This window comes from Blennius ocellaris (genome assembly GCF_963422515.1).
Source record: "Blennius ocellaris genome assembly, chromosome: 16".
Lineage (NCBI taxonomy): Eukaryota > Metazoa > Chordata > Actinopteri > Blenniiformes > Blenniidae > Blennius > Blennius ocellaris.
The window spans coordinates 16,896,425-16,917,549 of record NC_137665.1 but is presented as its reverse complement, the minus strand read 5'-3'; the positions used below and the strand labels follow the sequence as shown (position 1 = coordinate 16,917,549).

The 21,125-nt window shown below is 47.2% G+C and overlaps 1 protein-coding gene across 1 annotated transcript in view; it reads left to right on the top strand.

The window, feature by feature from the left end:
- The first annotated feature begins 337 nt into the window (after positions 1–337).
- The window catches only part of vat1 (vesicle amine transport 1), a 24,202-nt gene continuing 3,414 nt past the window's right edge, over positions 338–21,125 (top strand). Inside the window, exons 1-4 of the mRNA XM_080511984.1 lie at positions 338–989; positions 6,247–6,454; positions 19,060–19,230; positions 20,261–20,350. Coding sequence (XP_080368110.1) covers positions 558–989; positions 6,247–6,454; positions 19,060–19,230; positions 20,261–20,350 — 901 coding nt within the window. The 5' untranslated portion in view covers positions 338–557. The remainder of the gene's footprint in view (positions 990–6,246; positions 6,455–19,059; positions 19,231–20,260; positions 20,351–21,125) is intronic.

The window sequence follows — 21,125 nt, the reverse complement described above, 5'->3', positions numbered from 1 at the left end:
TAATTTCTTAATAAAACATTTGTTTTGCAAAGAATTATCTTAGTTGGTTTTTTTTATTCAGTTCATCATTGTGTTCTGGTGGGGGGGAAAAAAGATGTGCAGTGAGTCGATAAGGTGCAGTGAGTTGAGCTGAAGTGCAGTGAGTTTGTGTGCAGTGAGTTGACCTGCCCCCTCCCCACACTGAGAAGAAAGAAAAAAAAAAAAAAAAAAAACATCCAATCACACAATCCGATCCCGGATTTGCGCGCTCCGCGTTTTCCAGTGCGCCGGCGCCGCGTCCCACTCGCACCGTGTCAGAGCGCGGCGCTGACAGCCACCGTCCACTGATCAGCCCACTTCGCCAGGGTCTGTGTCTCCATGCGAGAGTGCTGAAAAAGAGAAGCCCACCCTTTTCCTTTCTCTGAAAAGCAAAACTTTGCAGCCCCACTGACGAGCCCCAACCCGGCAAAAGACGCACAGGTAGTGCCCCCTCACCCCCATCCTCCAGAAGAAGAAAAAAGAAAAAGCCTCCCAAGTCATTTTCTCGCCTCCCATCAGTGTCTCGCAGCCCCGCAACCATGTCTGGAGAGGACGCACCTGCCCAGCAGCAAAACGACGTGGACCAGAAGCAGGAGAAACCCACCGAGGAGCCCAAAGCGGAGACGCCCAAGGCGGACCCGGCACCTGCCGCCGCCGACGCCGATGCTGCTGCCGCACCGGCGGCGGCTGCAGCCGCAGACAAGGCTCCCGAGGAGGAGACGTTCACCTACCGCGCACTGGTGCTCACCGGCTACGGGGGCTACGACAAAGTCAAGCTGCAGGTGAAGAAGGGGAAGCCGGCGCTCAAGGCCGGAGAGGTCCTGGTGCGGGTCAAGGCTTGCGGGCTGAACTTCGCCGACCTGATGGCCAGACAGGGGCTGTACGACCGGCTGCCGTCCCCGCCGGTCTCCCCGGGGATGGAGTGCTCCGGGGTGGTGGAGGCGGTGGGGGAAGAGGTGACGGATAGAAAAGTAAGAACGCGCACCACCCTCCACAATCTTTCACGGTCTTTGTCGTGTTTTGTGTGATTTAAAAGTGGCGACCGCTGGTCTCGCGCTCCGTGTCGGCGCCCGGGCCGTCACATCTGGATACATGGGCGTGTCAGGCACCGGGGCTGTGCGCTCCTCACCGGCTCCAATACCCAGCACCTAATTCATCCATTTCATCAACCTACCAACAACAACCCCCTCCCCCCACCCCAAAAAAACAAAAAAACAATTGTTACTAAAAAGCATGAAATATAAGTCTTAAGAGCTTTTCATCCTTTTATTCCTTGCGCAGAATGGACACGGCGCGTCTCTCCGAAGTTAAATACAAGTACGCATGTTAAGTTAATCATGTTGCGTTTTATACCCGTAAAATAAATCGAAATGGAAAAAAAAGAAAGAAAAATGCCCAGATGACATGTTGAGCACAGTCCAGTCGGCAGCAGGCGTCGCCCCTCTTGCCTCCCTTGCTTTGCAAAACTGGACTTCAAATTCACCAACTTCAAGTTGGCCACAGACTGATGGATTCGATCGAGATTAATCTGGTGCTCATATCCAACATGTATGTGGGAAGATCGATTTTAATTAAACACGTGGTTAATATGTGGGACGCCTTTCATTTAATGCCACACCGACGCCGAGCGCCGCGATGTGCGCCACGGTGCGTAATTTTGCGTAAAGTTAAACAGCAACCGCGATATTGAGACCGGAAACGACTGGGTGTTCTTTCAGAATTGTAGTCGCGATCGTGGCTCCGAACAGTGGTTTAATTATTAATTGTCACTCTTATACGCTGAGAAGCGAGGCGGAAAAGAGAACTAAAGGGAGACATTATTAAAAAAAACAAAAAGCTGTTACACGCCACTTATCGCTTTTACACTCTACCCCGTCGCTTTAAATGTTAATTAACAAAAGGACTTTATTCTGAAAGTATTTGGAGCCATACCAAGGTAATTAATGGACTTGACGCCGGTGGCGGAGACCGGAGTCGCCGACGCCTTTTGTTACCGGGAGCGACGGTGGCGCACGGAGAGGAAAGGGCGCGGCGCGACGCAACAGACGGCTGCGTGTTCGAGAGGGGATCACTCGCCCTCTTTTGTCAGTAGATAACACGTCGTTTGCTATTGTGTGCAGGAAATATGATCGGTCATCAATATGTCATGGTTGGCGTGTCGAACGCTCCCAGACACTGAAGCCAAGTCAATTAAATTACAATAAAATGCACATTTACTGTCCAAAACAAGAGGATTTCGACGGTGAATACATGAGGATTACAAGTATTCCATGTCTACATTGCGCGATGAGCCACAGGAGTATTTGTCTCCTGGCGTTATCACCATGGTAACGCCTTTGAGATGCAATTAAAAAAAAAAAAAGAACAACTACAAAACCCGAATGTTACGCACAAGTCGAGTGATGACTCACTCTGTTTCTTCTCAGAGCAACACATTTGCTCACATCGAACATCCACTCCGATCACACGTGTGGTGCAGAAGCGTTGGCAGGGAGTGGCATGGTGTGTGTGTGTGTGTGTGTGTGTGTGTGTGTGTGTGTGTGTGTGTGTGTGTGTGTGTGTGTGTGTGTGTGTGTGTGTGTGTGTGTGTGTGTGTGTGTGTGTGTGTGTGTGTGTGTGTGTGTGTGTGTGTGTGTGTGTGACAATAGGACTAATCAAATGATTGTTGACACAAACAGCCTCCATAGATCAAAACCCTCAAGACCCTTGTGTTTCCCAGGATGCTTTATTGCTTCTTTCCACATTGACAGTGTTGCTTATTGAATTTAAAGGTAAGAAAAAAAGACTAGACACATGCTCCGACACACGGCCTGTCCTCACTCTCCCACGTCCTCCTTCCTTCAGCTTATAGAATTAAGAGCAAATCTTCCTAATGGATGGACACCTCGGACATCTTTTGACAGCTGACCCTTGTTGGTACAGGATTTTAGGGAGGCTCATCACTCGCTGCTCGCCTCTCTATCTGCCGACTTATCTCTGCCTCCTTCCCACATACACACCCATGGATGCACACAAAGACAGCCCAGAGAGTGGGTGTGTCTGACGGTTTGAGAATAGAACCTACGACCACACGATCATTAACTGATGCAACGACTACATTAGAACAGTATTGATTTCTATTTCTTTTTTCTTTTCTTTTCTTTTTTTCCCCCAAGTGGAGTCATCTGAGGCTATTACATAATCACACGTGTTTAAATTTAGGAGTATCAGAAGTTTAAAAGAAAAGTCCTTCTCATTCGACCATGTCCTTGGTCTCTTGACTGTTTCACTGATTACGGCCATTTTTTTTTTTTATGAAGTCTGTATTTTCCACTGCATATCTCATCTTGTTTGGCTGTAACTGTTGCAAACAAGCATTTCTTCCCGGGACAATAAAGCTGAGTGAAGCAGCACTACGGTGAAATCACCCGAAATGACCTCAGAGGATGGAGGGGGGGGGGGGGGGGTGCTGTCAGACTGAGTAAGCGAGGGGTGAGTGGAAATATCACAAATCACACCGAAGCTCCCATGACACCAAACATCAGCATTTTTCCCCCCCCCCCTCCTCTCCTGGCCTGCCTTTTAAATATTAAAACAAATCCCCTTCCTTGTTGAGTCCTTCTTGGATCTTCCCCATATGGTTTTAATTTGTATCACGAGTCTGGTATTTCAGCACAGCTTTTTTAGTCATTTCTTTATATTTCAGAAACTCAATGATTAGAGTGTATCCCCCCCCCCCCCCCCCTAAAAAAAAAATAGAAAGATAAAAGTAAATTGTGAGCATGTCATGCTAATTAAATAACCAGTGATGCAGCATAATGCAGGAGGCAGTGATCAGGGCGTGGCCTCCATCCTATTAAACCATGTTATAAAGCACAGTCAGTCATATACTGACAACACGGAAATCACGTATTTCCTGCGCTGTACGCGGGTGTCAGATTCCACCTTTAATCTTTCGCCCTCATCCTGATTCAGGAACTCTGCATCACAAATTTCCTGCAACCTTCCCTTTTCTTCTTTTCTTCTTCTTCTTTTTCTTCTTTTTTTCCCCCTACCTGATCATTTTTTTTCGCTGAGATCACCAGAGTGAGGCAGCTGACTCGGGAGTCCTGCATGCCGTCAAATTGAATCACCATATGATTAAGTCTATTCATATACGGTTAACTGGAAGTGCCTTTGTTCCGCGCCCCCGCACCCCCTGACCCCGACTGTGACTATCTGATTCTTGTATGAAGGCTGAGAGGGGGGGGGGGGGGGGTGGAGAGAACATGGTTGTGTGTGTGTCATATTGGGAAGCCGTTGTAGCAGAAGTGTCACAAGGCCTGTCCACTTGGCCTTGGACGTTCCCGCCCAGCGTCTGTGTGACTGACAGCAGCTCACATGCTTCACGGGGCAAAGGAGAATTAAGTGCGGCGACGCAGTCGAACGCGTGAGTCATGTTTGCTTCCCGAAGGAGTCCTGAACTCCCCCGCGTATCGATTTGTACCTCGCCGTACCCCCAATTAAACCGCTGCCGAGGCTTGATGAGATTGAAGTCTCCCACCGGTTGATAAAAGCCGAGGGAGAGGAGGGAGGGAGGGAGGGAGAGGAGCTGTGAGGAAAGCTCGTCAGAACGAGTAACAAAGGGAAGAGGAGTCGGCCGCCGTGTGAAAGTGAAAGTGTAGAGTTGAAATGGACCAAATGACTTGACCTCGAGACAGAACGATGGGGGGGGTATGAAAAGAGGAAGAGGAGAGGGAGATCTCTCTAATTGGAGAGGATAGACGGCGAGGCGCACGGCTCCCTCCAGACCATTAGAGAGGCCCGGGCGGAGAGAGGGTTTGTTCCCAGGAGGAGAGGGAGAGCTCGTCTTCTGCTCAGCCATGGGGAAGAATCTGGCAGCGACTGTGACGAGTGGAGAGGAGCCGGGGGGGGGGGGGGGGAGAAGATGGGCCCCCATTGTCCTGTCGCACTGATGAGGAAGAGGGGATACGGGACGCCCGTCGCAGGGGGAAGGAGGAGAGTCGTGAGGACAAAAGCGAGACAGCGGAGGGTTGTGGGACGAGAGGAGACGGGACAGACAGGGGAACAGACAGGGTGAGACGGAGGGGAAGGAAGATGTTCTAAAGTTGAGAGAGAGGAAAAGGAGTCAGGAAGTGAAAGAGAAAGGAGGGAAGAGAGAAAAAGTGAGGAGAATGCTGGGGAGGGGGGGGTGAGAAGAAAACAGGAAGAGAGTTATAATGCTGCAGTCGTCTCCGTTTCCTGTGTCCCTGCAGTGGACGCTCCCGATTGGTCGGCGAATTGATATCGCGGTTCACGACGACGGTCCCGCCTCGATAAGGACGGGCAGGACGAGGCGCCGCGGCGGTGCGAATGTCAAGAATATATTTTTAACAACATGATATTCACCTGTTGTGAAGAATTCTCACACAGTTCTGACATTTTCACCGTCGCCCAACTTGCAGTGAGGCGAAAGTTTGTATTGTGCGCATCTGGCACACGAGCAGTGGTTTTCTTTTCTTCTTCTTCTTCTTCTTTTTTTTTGGCATTTACATAAGATGAAGGTTTGTTTTCAAGGCTCAGTGCAAATCCAATAAAACAGTATCAAGAGCGGCTCCGTTTCATGTTTTGGGAAGCAGTCCTAATCCCGACTCGTCGCTGGCGATCCAGTTCCCTTCCCGTCCCGACTCTTCACCCACTTCATTCTCCTTCCCCGACAAGTCTGTGCAGCGTTTGGTTCCGTTTCTCACCACAATCCCGGCGAGCCCTCAGAATTTACGAGTGAACTGTCTTGAGGTTTGGAGGATGAGGTGGATCCCTGTTTGCATGTCATGTCGTCGTATGCAAAGCAGCAAACCTCTGTTATACTTTGCTTCCGACATGATTTGCATTGTTCACGCACTCCCAAAGACATATACTACACTGTATATACCATCTTCTATTTTCATTTGTTATTTATTTAGAGGGAATATAGTAGAAGATGGGAAAGTTCACATTGTTCTTGTCCAATTACACATTGAAGGTACAATGTCATTAGTAAAGTTGCATTAAGTTGACTGAGAATCTCAAAATAAAGCATATTTGGATTTCATGTTTTCTTCATCAATAAGCTAAATCACTACCAAGTAGAACAGAAAAGAAACAATTGATCCCAGTTACGGGATCGATAAATCCCAAATAATGACGACGGCTCCTCGCAGAACGGGGGGGGGGGGCATTGCTTCACAGCCCGTCTCATTGCCGTCCTCCGCTCTGTGCTTGGCGTTTCAGGTCGGCGATAAGGTGATGGTGCTGAACCGCTTCGGGCTGTGGCAGGAGGTGGCGGTGGCGCCGGCCAGCCACACCTTCCTCATCCCCGACGGAATGAGTTTCGAGGAAGCGGCGGCCCTCCCCGTCAACTACATCACCGCCTACATGATGCTGTTCGACTTCGGCAACCTCCGGCCCAACCAGAGCGTCCTCGTCCACGCCGCTGCAGGTACCAAGTGATCAGACAGGTTGTCAGCGTGTCTTTGAAACTGTGTGGTGTTCTTCTTCATATTCTCTTGCTGCAGTTGAAGGTTAAAACCACTATATTCATATAATTATCTGTCAACTGCAAACGGCTTGACCGTTAAGCAGCCAGACTCTTGAATTTAGTTTATAGGAGGATACATCAAATAAATCTTGGATTTGAATTTATACACTCTATCATTCTATCTGGGTTTGTCCAAATTCGATCTGCCTGTCCAGAAACACACGTATTACAATTTTTCTGGCCTCCAAAGCACACCTGGGAAACCTGTTTAATGAGGTTTGGAACCACCACTGTTTATCATTTTCTCTCAACCGAAATGTTGCTTTGACCTGTTTGTTCATGGATGAGCGACGAGGCGCGACTTCAGCGGCAAAGGAGGACGAATTGTCAGTACAAGACGTCTTCCTTCTCTGCGCCTCCTCCTGTTTACGTACTTTATCTTCCGTGCGAATTATGTCCATTTGGCAAACGTCCCGCTCGTTACGTGGCTGAGACACGGCCCCAGCGTTTCTCCTCTCGGCAGGACTGCACCAACACTGGAGCACCTGCCACCTGGAGGGGAAGGTCAGAGTTCAGAGTGAGTAGGAGGGAGAAAGACGGGGATTGAGGGAGTAAAAGCACCTGTTTAGGGGTGTGATGCACCAGAGCCTGAGAGCATTTGAGATCTTTTTTTTGTTTTTTCTGTGTTTACCCAGCCAGGCCAGCTGGAGAAAATGAGCGAGCATGAGCCAAAGAGAGATTGCTCCCCTCTTTTTTTCCGTTCTCTATTTGCTGATGTACAGCTCCAGCTATGGCCGTTTCTGCTGTGCGGGGGGAAACAGACATGGATCCTTCTGGGAAACGAAATACTCAGCCAGTCTTTTCTGTGGGAAGCAAACAAAAAAAAAAAGAAAAGACAAAGAGCTTTGGGACGTTACTAACCCAGGTGGATAAATCCTGTGACATTAACACCGATAATGAACAAGTCCAGATGCAGCCAGCAGTTGTGGGGCTGAATGAGGTCTCCACAGGAACCCTATGGGGTTTTGGGTTTTTTTGGGAGAGTTTGCTGGAGGAAGGAAGTGGAAGTGGGACGTAAGACACTTCGAGGCGGCGTCTCTGGTCGGGCTGCCAGCCGTCCTGACACCGGGACCGTTGAACAGCACATTACCGCGCCGGAGACACAAAACATTTGCTGCGCGGCCTGTCATTCCCCCGCACGTGTAAATAATTACAGCCCCTGTAGGCCCGTCGGCTGCAGCTCTGCCGAAACCTTCAAAGCACTTCTTTCCCTTTTAATATCGCCTGCCTGTGAGGTGGGGGATGGCGTGTTGGTGTGCGAGTGTGTTGGGCGGTCACACCTCCTCCCCTCCCCTCCACCCCCCCGGTCTGTCAAAAAGTATCCTGATGTTGTCTGATTAGCGTGATCAAAGGCATCTGCTGAGACAGGGCCAGCGAGAGAGGAGGGTTTTGGGGAGGGGTTGGGAGGGGGTGAGATTGCGATTGTGTGTCTGGGCGTATCTGCGCCGTCCTCTGAAACCTGACATTTTTTTAATATGATGTAGGAAATTGCAGCCAGAGTTTCAAATATTTTATACTCGACGTTTTCCACTCCTGAAAAAAAATTGTGACCTGATGTCAACATAACAAACGCTCATTTGAATTAAGGCCTAACGGGACAATGTGACCCAGTTCTCTGCCTGGCAGGCATGCAGGACAAACTCGCTGCCGGTCGTTATGTTACGTCGTTACAAAAAAGAATCTTTTAGGATTTGGCACATTTAGTAATCACGTGCGTTAGCGTTTCTTTAATGGTGCTTCCTACTGTCTTCTAGAGCAGTTTCCCTGGTCTGCTCTCGTCAAAATAAACTATCTCATATGGCTTTTCTTTCACATCGACACATTTAATTAAGACTAGCTCAGATCAGGCACAGCCTCGGGCTTCATTTGTGATCTCCGGCAACCCCAAGGGGGTCTCCAAGCACCGCCATCGACCCGTCTTGTCCATGTTCATGAGTAATGGAGCCGATTCCAGCTGCCAGTCAACAGGACAAGACACACCGGTCCATCACAGGACAAACACAATGAGACAGAGAGTCTCTCACACACACCTAAATACCATTTAAAGTCACCAGTTGACTCCAAACACACATTGTGAGGGTTGACTGAAAATATATGAACAATTTATGAACCTACTCTATTAACACCCGTTCATGGCTTCATGTGAAGGAGAGTCTGATCGTTGGCTCTCTTCACAGACGAACCTCAGATCATGTGCTGGAGCTGCACACACGGTTATCTCCTGCTAACTACCTCGGTTACAAAGAAGATGTGGTTTTCTTTATACAAGTTATCATAAGGCACTGTTATTTCGGCTTACTTAGAAACATAGTAAGACCAATCCATTTCAACCGCCACTTATTTGCCTGTAAAGCCTCACATGACAATGTTGAACTTTATCAGTTTATACTGCAAATGGCTTGTTTGGATTCTCCCATGAACTCGGCTCTGTTTTTACAAGAATTCAGTGTAACAAGCTCTCAGTAGCTCATCAAAATAATAATGCGCGCTTTGTATCCTCGCTGTGAAAGACCAGTCTATCCCTGTATTCGTCTGGTGCTCCTCACCCACCTTATTTAACCTGGCGACAATAAACTTGTTTAACTGGCAGAAGGCGTTGCAAACAAATATTGTTGTGCAAAGAAAAGAGGGTAAGCTTTTACATGACATTATCTGGATACGGTGATTTGATAAGTTATGATAATCCAATGATAGCACTTTATACAGCTATTGGAAATGTTCTCAAGGGTGCAGAATCATCGTGGATCTTGTTAACCTTCTATCATTTTTTTTTTTTTTTTTTTTCTAAATGAAAAGTAGGTCAGTTCAGTTTCCTCTCAGCTTTCCCAAATGAACAAACCAGTCTGCTAGAAAAGCTTAGTTTTGGTCGGACAAGCTTCTCCTAAGATACTGTAATAGGGAGGACAAAAAGTACTTTATACACATTGTAAAGAGATATGGGAACTATGGAAAGCAACAAAGTAGGTATACTTTTTGCTTTAAAGTTCAGTTTACATCTCAGGTACGACTGCTGTTACAGTGCTTTAATTGTACTCAAAGGAAAAGTGCAAAATACTTAGAAAAAAATTTAAAATATTACATTTATTGCTTTTAATTACATTGTCACTGCAGAGTGACCAATGCAGGAATTTACTCTTTTATGAATTTATTTACCAACAACAGTGCCGTTCAAATGGTTTGAATATGAATATGAATATTGATGCAGTAATCGGTCGATGTTCTTGACTTTCAAATGAGGAAAGTTGTTCACAGATTACAAAACATAATTGGGGGAAACACCAACAAATTATACTTATTGAAAGTGAAATCAGTTATCCCTGAATAACATTTAGGGCAACATTTAGGGAAGCCTGAGCTTTTTGATGGGTACATAAGGTTTTTTTTTTTCAATGTATTGGATTGCATAGAGCAATGTGGAGCAGTAGCATTTCCTTTGTGATATCATTAGGGACGGATGTATTCACCATGCTGACGTGTCGGTCTTTATGCAGAGGGAGACTGCAGACAGCGAGGTTAATACATCCGTCCCTACTAATTTGTTTGGTTAAAAAAGAAAGAGCATCTTAAAGTTAAATGAACATAAATCAACAATTCTTGTCCAGCCGTTTCCCAGTCAGCGGTCCATGACCACTGGTTGGGGGTCAAACATCACATGAGACCTTTGGATCTGCACTCTTGCACATATCAACGACAATCTTGAGTTTGGTGAACCAATGTAGACGTTTGATGAATGGATGAACATAGAAGAAGTATGGAAGATTTCAATTTGAGCGTTTGTCTTGTTGGGCGTCAGCATCCAACCCCTCCACTTACGGTCGAGGAAATAGGGAATCGTTGAAACTAATTTACCTTCAGTCAACATCATGACACTTCCACGCTGCGTCTTATCGGCGTTGCTGATGTAAACCGCAACAATGGCCGCTCTGTACGGCAGGTGACCTGTTGAACTCCCCTCCGAGGCACGATGGGTGGCCCCTCCGTGGCCGTTTGCCTCCCCATTGTTCCCTGACTGCAGGTAATGTCACATCAACATAAAGAGCATCATTTCCTCCAAAGCACGGTGACCTTTGAGCGTCAGCGAAAGCAGCGAGGAATGTCTGGTGTTTGGACTCCAACGGGCCCTCGTTCCTATATGTGAGAGTGTAAGTAAACCCTGGTGAATAATAATCCTCAGCTGCCTCTCTCGTGGTTCCATTCCTGTCCTCTCCTCTCCAAAACAATAGCTTGTTGTACTTCCTCCCATCGTGCCTCTTTTCTCCACCACACATCTGCATCCTCCGTTGTCTCCCCCCCCCTCTCCCTCTTCGGCCCTCCGTAACCTCCTCCCCCTGTTCGTGACCTCGCCACATCCGTGCTCGAGTCCCCCGTCATCGGGGAACGCATTCACGCTTTCCCTTTTGTCCCCCCCCCCCCCCCCCCCCCTCCGGAGGGCCCGGGTGGGAAGTCCAGCGACATTTGGATAAATCTCGCGGGTCTTCCCACTGTACCAGGCCAAGTGCTTTTCCTCTGACCTCTCCCTGAACCGGCCCCCGATGTTTAATACTCCGGCCAGACGCTCGGCCACCACACCCACACTACAGAATTCCTGCATACATGTGGCGCTCGGCAGCTTCCAGCAATGACGTGGACCATTCTGTTATTTATGAGCTCAAGTGTCGCGGATCGGTGAGGCAGATGTTGGGACACGCCATATCAATACGAAGGTGCTGTAACACGGTGGGTCTTCCATTGTTTCTGACTGATCTCGCCTCGGGGCAGGTCAAGACCTCCTGTCATGTTGGCGTGGACGCTCCTAAAGCTGGAGCCTCACTCACAGTAAGAAAAGCTAATAACAGTGCATGGTAAGACCTACTAACTAACATATGTTATCAATCATCTTCTCGTAAAGCTCCACAGAAGTGTGTGTGTGTGTGTGTGTGTGTGTGTGTGTGTGTGTGTGTGTGTGTGTGTGTGTGTGTGTGTGTGTGTGTGTGTGTGTGTGTGTGGAGGGGGGGGGGGGGGGTTGGTTTGTGTGTCAGATTTCATTTTTCCCACCCGCCTGTCCAGTGACTTCAGTACTTTTGCAGCTGCTTCTTCTTCCAAGTGATGGAACAGGTTACGTTTGAAAATTAGCCGCTGAGGCTTCATACGAGACGAATCCAGCTGCTGCGTGGGGGCAGAACACAACCTGGGGAGCGCTGGGCCACAGCACAGTCACAGCCGAGGAGGTTTAATCTCTGTGAATGGTGATCCGAAGAGCCCTTTGCTTTTTTTTAATACATCCGAACATCACAGTCTGAGACTGCTGTGGTTTAGTGCTCAATTCCAACACGAGCACTCAGATAATTTAATAACACTATATGTTTATGTACTGGCTATTTAATAGTGTTTTAATGGCTTTGTTGAGTGTTTTTTTTCTCTCTGTGCGGCACAACAGATGGTCCAATACTCACTTTACAACAAATAACACACCATAAGCAGCAGGTTCAGTCCAAGTTTATTCAAGAGCAAAAAACACATGAACCACTAATTTTCAGCTTTTCGCGTCACTATGGGTGAAATCGGGGCCGACACCAAGAAGTCAAGCCCAATGCAAAACGCGAGACCTCCACCGCGACTCCCAGGCAACCTTTTCTAGTCACGAGACAAGTATTTGAGATTCTGTCGTCTTGCCTGGTGCCCCCAGAGGCACGCCAGCTGCCAGTCAGCCACAGTCATTCATGGTGAGAATGGTTAATTAGACTAGAAGTACAATATAATTATGGCCTCGCCGTGTTTGTCAAAGGAGAACAGTTCCTGGCTTCGAGCGTACCTCTTGCCACACGCTTTGCAAAACTGCAACTCGCAAATGCGCTCTGGGCGCTCGGCGCGAGCGAAACAGGCGGCCGCCTCACTTTTGGTTTAGCGACTGATGAGAACCTCATCCTGGTGTAGAGCTTCACGGCGGCTGTCAAACCTGCAGGCGGGGCCTCGGGGCGTATGAGCCCTCGGCGCACAGCTGACTGCAGGCAGAATGAAGAGTGACTAGCACACACACACATAGCAAAAAATAAAGCGTTCTCCAGGTTGGATGATTGCAAGGCTCTTGTGAGCTATACGGGAAGAAATAAAGATTTCTGCGTCAGTGTCTTATTTCTCCCAGGACTCCTTGCCGGATTATTGCTCTCATTCATTATTAACGGCCGAACAAACTCCCCCCCCCCCCCCCCACCCCCCCCCGCTGTTCACGCATTAGCTCATGTGTGCTTACATTTCTTCATAGATCCGCTCTGTTCCCCCGATAAGAACATAAAGAAAAAGACTTCTCCTCCTTCCTGTCTGTTTACTCGGGAGGTTCTTACCCTAGTTCTGGGGGGGAAATGCTAATTCACTCTGACCACTAAGCAGGGCGGCTGGGCGGCGTGGTTGAACCGTCTCGGCGCCGCCGGCAGCAGATCAGCTGCACCGATAGGAGAAGGAAACCAGGGCAGCCTCTCACCCCACCCGCCAATCACACTGCCTGCCGGCACCCTCGCTGCCGCAGCCGTTGACAAGTGACCCCCATCTTCCTGCACCCCAACCACAACTTGCAGATGCAGGTGTGTGTGAACCCTTTGCTGGGACACCTGGGTTGTTGTTTTTTTTATTATTATTATTTCTCTACAAACTGTGAGAGAACAAATGCAATTACTTTCTTTTGACGGAGATGCATTTTGGTTGTGCAAGGGTTTGTTTATTTTTTTTTGCATGTGTGAGAAGGAATCACAAGGAACCTCCTTCACACATAATCAGAGGTTTGTTTGTTTTGTTTTTTGAATAAATATGGGCTTCCTCCTCAACACATGACGACAAATTCAGAGCACATTAAACTGATCTTCACACCCACAGTGTGCACACACACACACACACACTGACACAGCCCAAAAAAAAAAAAAAAACCCCACCACCACGCTTACATAACACAGTGCAATACCTCAACAGTTCACAACCACAGCTCCAATTTAAAAGACTGCAAATCCGAACAGTGAACGCTAATTTTATTTGTCCCGGCGTGTTGGCGTTGTAGCGTTGCCATGTCGAATCTCGGTTTCAAAAGAAATGCCTGTGTCCACGTTTCACTTTGGGTCTTTGTCGGCCACAGGCTAATGATAGGTTCGGATAGACACGAGTCCTTGAGGAAATGTGCAAATCGGTGCAGAAAATGTTTTAAAAAAAAACACACAAAAACTACACGGAGTACAGGAATGAGGGACTCGTCATCCTGCGGCGCTGACAGCGACCAGATGGCAGAAGTCTGTCTCCGGACCGGCACCTGAGATCAGAGTGTGGCTCGTACTATCGAGACGTGCTGCGATGGTTGCTCGTATGACAAAGTGTCTCGGGAGGAGATTGAGCAACGTGGTGACAGAGATGACGCAGACGTTGGCATCTCGCCTCGCTGTTAATTGTTTTTTGTGGATCTAATGAACATTTGTGATGACTGTTGAGCTCTGGGTGTGGAGCAATAACAGTGGCTTCAGTGTCAAGGCTGCATTTCTGGATTCCTATGTGTTTTCGGGGGGGGGGGGGTTGAATTCCTCTTCACTCCAAACAGTCAGGATATGGAAGCCAAGCAAAGTTCGTGCCAAAATGTGAGAATATAAGGATTCGAGGGAAGACAAAAACCCCTCTTGTGTATCAGGTTTCTCAGAAAAAGAGAGAAAGTAATGAGAGCAAATCAATTGGCGGCTGCATTTTGACATTTTACTAATTTCCAAGTGAAAGCCACTCAATTGAATTTCACGGCGAACAAATGCAATCAAGAGCAAGAATTTGCTTAAGCTGCTTTCTCTTCCCTCGGCAGTAGTTAAGCGCCGATGGCTGGTCTTAAATCACACCCTGTCCCATGTACGCACCAAGTTCAAGAAGTAGAAGGAGGGGAAAAAACTATATGTGTGTGTGTATATATATGGCTGATATATATATATATATATCAGCCAAGAACACACAGCAATAAAAGCGGGCGGTTAATGAAAGACTTGTATTTTAATCTTTGCATATTTGTGGAGATTAGCAGATACCAGTGACCATTCAATGTTCACTGTTTGAACCTGTGGCCGGGCTCCTCTGTGTGTGTGTGTGTGTGTGTGTGTGTGTGTGTGTGTGTGTGTGTGTGTGTGTGTGTGTGTGTGTGTGTGTGTGTGTGTGTGTGTGTGTGTGTGTGTGTGTGTGTGTGTGTGTGTGTGTGTGTGTGTGTGTGTGTGTGTGTGTGTGTGTGTGTGTGAGGTGCAGCGAGGGGTTCTTGGCACAGCTCAGCAGTCTTGTGATGGAAGATCAGGAGTTTCTTCTCATGGGAGTCAGAAACAGGTACCTGGTTTTTGGTTTTGGTTTTTGGTTTTTTTCCTCCCCTGTCTGACGACTCTCTCTCTCTCTGGCTGCAAACGTTTTTACCCAAGGATAAAGGAAATTGATTTTCCTCGTTCTGTTGTCGTCCCAATGGCTATTCAAGGCTGGGGAGGACAAATCTTTGTTGCTATGTTGTTGGTGTCTTGTGAAGGTGGTCAACGTTTCTCCCTGTGTGGCGACACCAGCATCAGTCTGATGTTAATGTGGGGGATTTATGAACGCATTCGTGACGCCGTCGTCGTGTCAGAGCAGGTCGAGCTACGATATGTGACAAATCCAAATTTCGTAAAAACAGTCTGAAGCCACCCACTCACACGGTGCATGTTCAATATTTTCTCACGTATTTCCCACGTTCCCCTCTGAAAGTCAACTGTTTGCAGTGACACCATTGCTGGCAAGCAAGCTTTTATTGTGCAAGTCACCATGTTTGATAACTTCTGCATTTCTCCCTTTTTGTTCCCAACTAACACCGGCGAATGAACACTGACAGAAAACACGATGTTATAGCGGTGGCGAATGCCAAGATTTAGGGAATTTGCACGTTTGATATGCACTTTGCAACTCGTGCGAGTAACTGTACGCTCATTTTCATACTCATCCAATGCAATGTGTAGTTTTTATGTTGACATGTGCAATTTTCATAGAAACCTGTGACAAAGTCAATCCATAAAGATGTAAATTTACCCTTGAAATTCTGAATTATATGTCATTTTTGGGCCGTCTGATGCTTGCAAGCTGACAATATTATATGCAATTGACATATATGATGGGGATGATTCACATTGACTTAAAGTCAAACACATGATAAAATATTAATATACCTTCAAGTATCATCTTAAAAACGCCCCTGGGTTTGACTGTTTCCCAGTGAGTTCAGTATACTGTCGTTAAAGGGGTACACCCTATGAAAAGATAGCTGTAGTGCTCCTCTTTGAGTTTTGATTTGATGAAAAAAACAACAAAAGTTTAAAAGCTGTTCATCACTATATATATATGCACAGTTTTACATGGTTGCAGTTCTCTCGTCAAACCCGAGCCGGTGGCGATCGCCCCGTTGCGACGACGCCAGGTAAATGCCCAAAAGCAAGGCCAGTCAATGAAACAAAATGGCTCCCTTTGCTCAGTCATTGCCGGCAATTTGTCTGCGGTTTCCCTGGCAACGCAAACTTGGTTTTCTCACAGAGGACGAGGAGAGATGGGGCCGTTATAACGGCGCTCACATCCAGCAGCAGCAGCAGCAGCCTTGATTTTGTTTTCTCCTCACTTCTACCTTTTGGGTGTCAGCAGGCATGATCGCCGTCATGCAAAGTGCTCCGTTTAGCTGGCCGTGGATCTCGGGAAACAAAAAAAAAACAAATTCTGCTCTCTACACCGGAATAAAGGTTACCTAAAAGGTTGCCATTGAATTATTCAAATGTGCTGGCAGAGAAGAAAAAGCTCTCTGATACTGTCCTGCCTCCCTGGATGGAGCTATTTCCAATTGGCCTTGATCTCGGTGACGTCTCTCAGCTTTTATTTTGACATGATAGTGCAACCTCAGATAGTATCAGCCAGGGTGTTTCTCAGAAAATTCACACTCCTCCAGTGGCACAGAATCTGTTTAAATATTTTCCAGGAGTGCGTCGGTTTCATCCAATCCGCCAACATTATTGCGTGAGAATTAGTGCAGAGACGACGCAAACGGTTTATCAATGCAGACGCCGATTGACGGGAGATGATTCTCAACGTTAAAATCACATTTAAAGGCGTTACATTAGGCCAAGGGTGGACTATGGATTTTTTACAAAACCACAAGAAAAACAAGCCATTCTGCACAGTGTGAGTGTTTTCATTAACCACTGTATGTTATAGAAATGTACAAAGTATTGTCAAGTTGTATTTATTTGCACGTTTTGGCGCTTTAAACCTGAGATTTAAAGCACTCGGCTTTCTTTGACTGCAGAGATACGGATTGTTAAATCTACTCGTGAGGGTCGGTAAAGTAAAAGCTCAAACTCCATCCCCCCCAAAAAAAACAAACAAAAAAACAAAGCAAAGCAGTTGTGCTGTATCATGTTTGCCATTTGTCCTCATTTCCACAAAGGTCTAAAAGGAATTGTTTTTATTTGAGACGTAATTTTTCATTCACCTCACGCCCTGGGGCCGCGCGATGCAAAAGGTCTGCATTCGTTCTAATCAAACATGCCTTCCCGCTTTTCTCATTATCTCAGACATTTGCAGAGTAAATCTTTGGATCAGATGGCTTTGTACGAAAGCAAATCGTTCATTTGTTTTCCTCCAACCGGTCTCACAGGCCGGCATCCCAGCTATGCCGTTAAAAATGGATGTTATTTAAATGCACGTGTTGCTTTACTCCACCGCTATCAGATAAGATTTTCCTCCGTCAGGCATGAGCGACCTTTATGGATGTCTTTCGGTTCAAGTCCTCCAGTCGGCCTCCGTTTCAAACAAACCCCCTGCTTATCGGTAACCTATTACTTCTTTTGACAAACACTGGCGCAGACGTGCGCCACATCCACGCACAACGCCTTAAATAAAAAAAAAATAAAAAAAACAGTAGGCAATAACACAGATACCCAAAACATCCACTCCGTCTTTCAAGTCTTGGACAATGAGGCGCTTTCTGTTTTCAGCTGGCGCGCTCACACGGAGCCACGTTTGTATAATTTGCAAGAGGTTTTTTTTTTGTTTTGTTTTGTTTTTTATCCAATTCCTCCTTTCCAAACAAAGCAGATAACTCAGCTACATTTTCTCCCCCTGTGGAATTCGAGGCAGGCTTGTCTTGATTTTAGAAACCACAAAATTCAATGTGTCATTGGAGCTACAATGGCCACTTTCTCGTGTGTGTGTGTGTGCGTGTGTGCGTGTGTGTGTGCGTGTGTGTGTGTGTGTGTGTGTGTGTGTCTCTCTCTGTTCTCTCCGGGCCACTCAGAGTAATGTGATTGTGTTTAATGCGCTCCTTACATACCCCAGAGCAAATCACATCCACCTTCTTATTGACTTGATTGTTTGGGACAATAAATAATGCAAATCACATTTACCTGCCACACAACGAAAAATGTGAGGAATGGAATTTTTTGTTTTAGGAGCTCCTGTTCCACCGAACGTTTTCAGGAGACATTGAATCCGGTGTGTTATTATTTATAGCCGTTAGAAAAGAATCTGTTCCGCGGCGTATCCTTGGAACACGTCTTTTCTTTCCAACACGTCTCTTATTTGAAGAGTGTGGCGCTTGGTGATGAAGTGGTTAACACTCTGGCTTCATTCTGAATGCTGCTACACACCCTGGATTTTGGGCTGTCCGAGGCAAACGATAGCAATCGTGGGAGAGTTGTGGCACAATCTTGTGGTCTTGGCTCTGAATCGCTGGTCCTCCGTCGCACTTTGAGACCGGTTCAAGGACTGCCTTCGTCACGGTCTTGTGACCAAAGACAACCTGCGATAAAATTCAGTTTTTATCAATTTTATTGTGATAATGACTGCTGCAATGTTTTGTTTTTTGTATTTTGTTACATTTACATATAAAATAGAAGAAGACTCATACTTTATAAATCCTCTTGGGATAATGTCTTCACTGAAACGAGCCACCGGGCGGCAGCTATATAGCGCAGTGCTCAGGGGGGAGTGAACCACTGCACCACCTCAGTGTTTTGTTGGAAAGGGAAAGACCGTACCAGTAAATGTTAGTGTAAAATGCGAGGAGACTCCTGGCTTGGAGACCTCCTATGTACAGGAAGTTGGATTATCTCCAGGTACTCCAGCTTTGTTCTACGTTCCAGAGAAGTGTTCTGCTCACTGGAGACTCTGAATTGCAACTTGGTGTCACACGTGCCATGAAGATTGTTTTCATTCTGTATACTTTATTATTCGTCTCTGCACTTAACCCGTCCTGTTCATAGAGAACCTGAACTGCTCAGAGCAGTGTGCTGCCATGTCACGGCACCCTGGGGGGGGTTAAGAGTCTTGCTCAGGGAGTCACAGTCATCATCAGGTGTGGGATTGGAACCTCGACTCTCCAGTCCACTTCTCCAGCCCGACCCAAACCCAAAGTGTTTATCCATCTTCAAGCCTGTTTTGCTTTTCCACCTGATGGTGTAGTAATCCTACCAGTAGAGGTTTATTGCTCTAACCCTCCTCCCTCCCTCCCTCCCTCCCTCCATCAGGTGGTGTGGGCATCGCAGCCACTCAGCTGTGTAAGACTGTGAAGGACGTGACGGTTTTTGGCACTGCTTCCGCCAGCAAACACGAGACCATCAGCCAGGGCGGGGTCACACACGCCATCGACTATCGCACCAAGGACTATGTCGAGGAAGTGCGCAAGATCAGCCCGAAAGGTGAGAAAGTAAATCATCTGCACTCGTAAAGGGGTCCAAATCCATTCACAATGAACCCAAGTATTAATAAAGTCATGTTTTTATTCCAATATAATTCCTCAAATAGTCTTGTTTGATTTTTTTTTTTTTTTTTTTTCTCAACTGCAGCATTTGTTGTTCACTGTTGGACAAACTGCTGATAGTGAGACGATACATCATTGTTGTTCTCAGCAGTGCTGGCTGTCACGGACCACTAGACCGACAGCATGTTGGTCGTCACTTTGCCTCCCGAGCGAAACTCCTTTTTTAACCACACAGTGACTGTAGATGGAGAAAAACAGACTCAGAATAAAGAAAACACACACACACACAAAAAAAAAACCCCTAATGAAACAATGTCCGCTTCCTGTTTCTCCTTTCGCCGACTGCTGAGTTCCCTGCTGTGATTCATGGTCCTCCCTCCAACCCGCCTCCCTCCTCCCGGAGCACGGAGTGAGACGGACAGACAATATGGAGACAGATAAGAGGAGAGCGAGAGCTGACACTTTGGACAGAGTGTATCTAATTAGTGGCCCCGGATCAATGTGCGTCGCCGCTCGCTGCCTTTCCCTCCCCATCTTTGGCTCTCGCTCAATTCGTCTTGTGCTGCGCTCGGGTCCCGCTGTGAGCCTCCCGCAATCGATAGGACCGTGGGGTTTGAACGCAGCGAGGAGGGGCAGCCCAATTTGAAAAGTCCCCCTCTGGCATGGGGGAGCATCGTTAAAGCTGAGACGACTTGCTTCAAGACATTAGTCCACCTTTAAAATTAAAAATTAAAAATCATAATTGGAGCTGTGTTATCAGTGACATGAATGAAAGAAGAAAAAAAAAAAGTAGTGTCTCACACTCCACTCCTCCACTTCTAGGTATGGACTCCTCTTTGCGTAAACATGCCACAGCTTGGGGGGGGGGGGGGGGGGGGGGGGGATGAGGAGACTTGGCAGGCTGCTCTCTCTGGATTCACACAAGGAATAACTGTGTCGCTTCCTCCTCCCCTCTTCTCCCTCCTCAGGCATGGACATCATACTGGATCCTCTGGGAGGATCCGACACCCATAAGGCCTACAACCTGCTGAAACCGATGGGGAAACTCATCACCTATGGTGAGTGAAGGGGGAGGGGGGGGCACATCACTGCACATCTTTCAGGATCTCTTCTGATAATAAATGGCCAGAAACCACCTGTCCATCATGAAAGAGGGAAATCGGTATTAGTTCTCAGCTTGAAGCAGCGTCCACCAATTTCCTTGATTTAATCATGGTTTTCAAGCAGCTACTTTCAAAATCAAATCATGTGTCCAAGGACCCGATGACATACTTTCATCAAGCGGGCTTGTTGAAAGGAAAAGCTGATGTGAGAAAGCAGCAACAAAAACAGCTCAAATTAGGGGTAAACATACATATAACAGCCAGCGTAGCGGAAATACAGCTCTGGTTACCGCGAGAGCCGGCAGCTCTACGACTGCAAGGTAGCGTGCAACAAGCTCAATGACACTTTAGCAATTCTATTTTTCCCTTAATAGTAATCTGTTTCTATTCAGTTACATTGTGGCGTCACATTACTTGGTTAACCCGGTGCTACGAACGGCGTTAAAACACTGTGTGGGGTTCGACGCCTGTCAGCAGTGCAAGACGTGGTTTTTGTATCGCTGTTAAAAATGTAGGAATTATTTTGCATTAATGTAGGAATTATTTTGCATTAATGAATAAACGTGTTGTGGGTTTCACACCCACGGCAGCATGTAGCCGCGGCCCCCGGTGGGCGGCGCCGCCTCTCAGAAGAGGTCCGTGCCCTCGGCGTGCACATGCGGTGGGCGGGTCGGCATCCACAGAGAACAGGGCCTCGCCTTTTGCATGTTGCTCAGAAAACCTACTACCC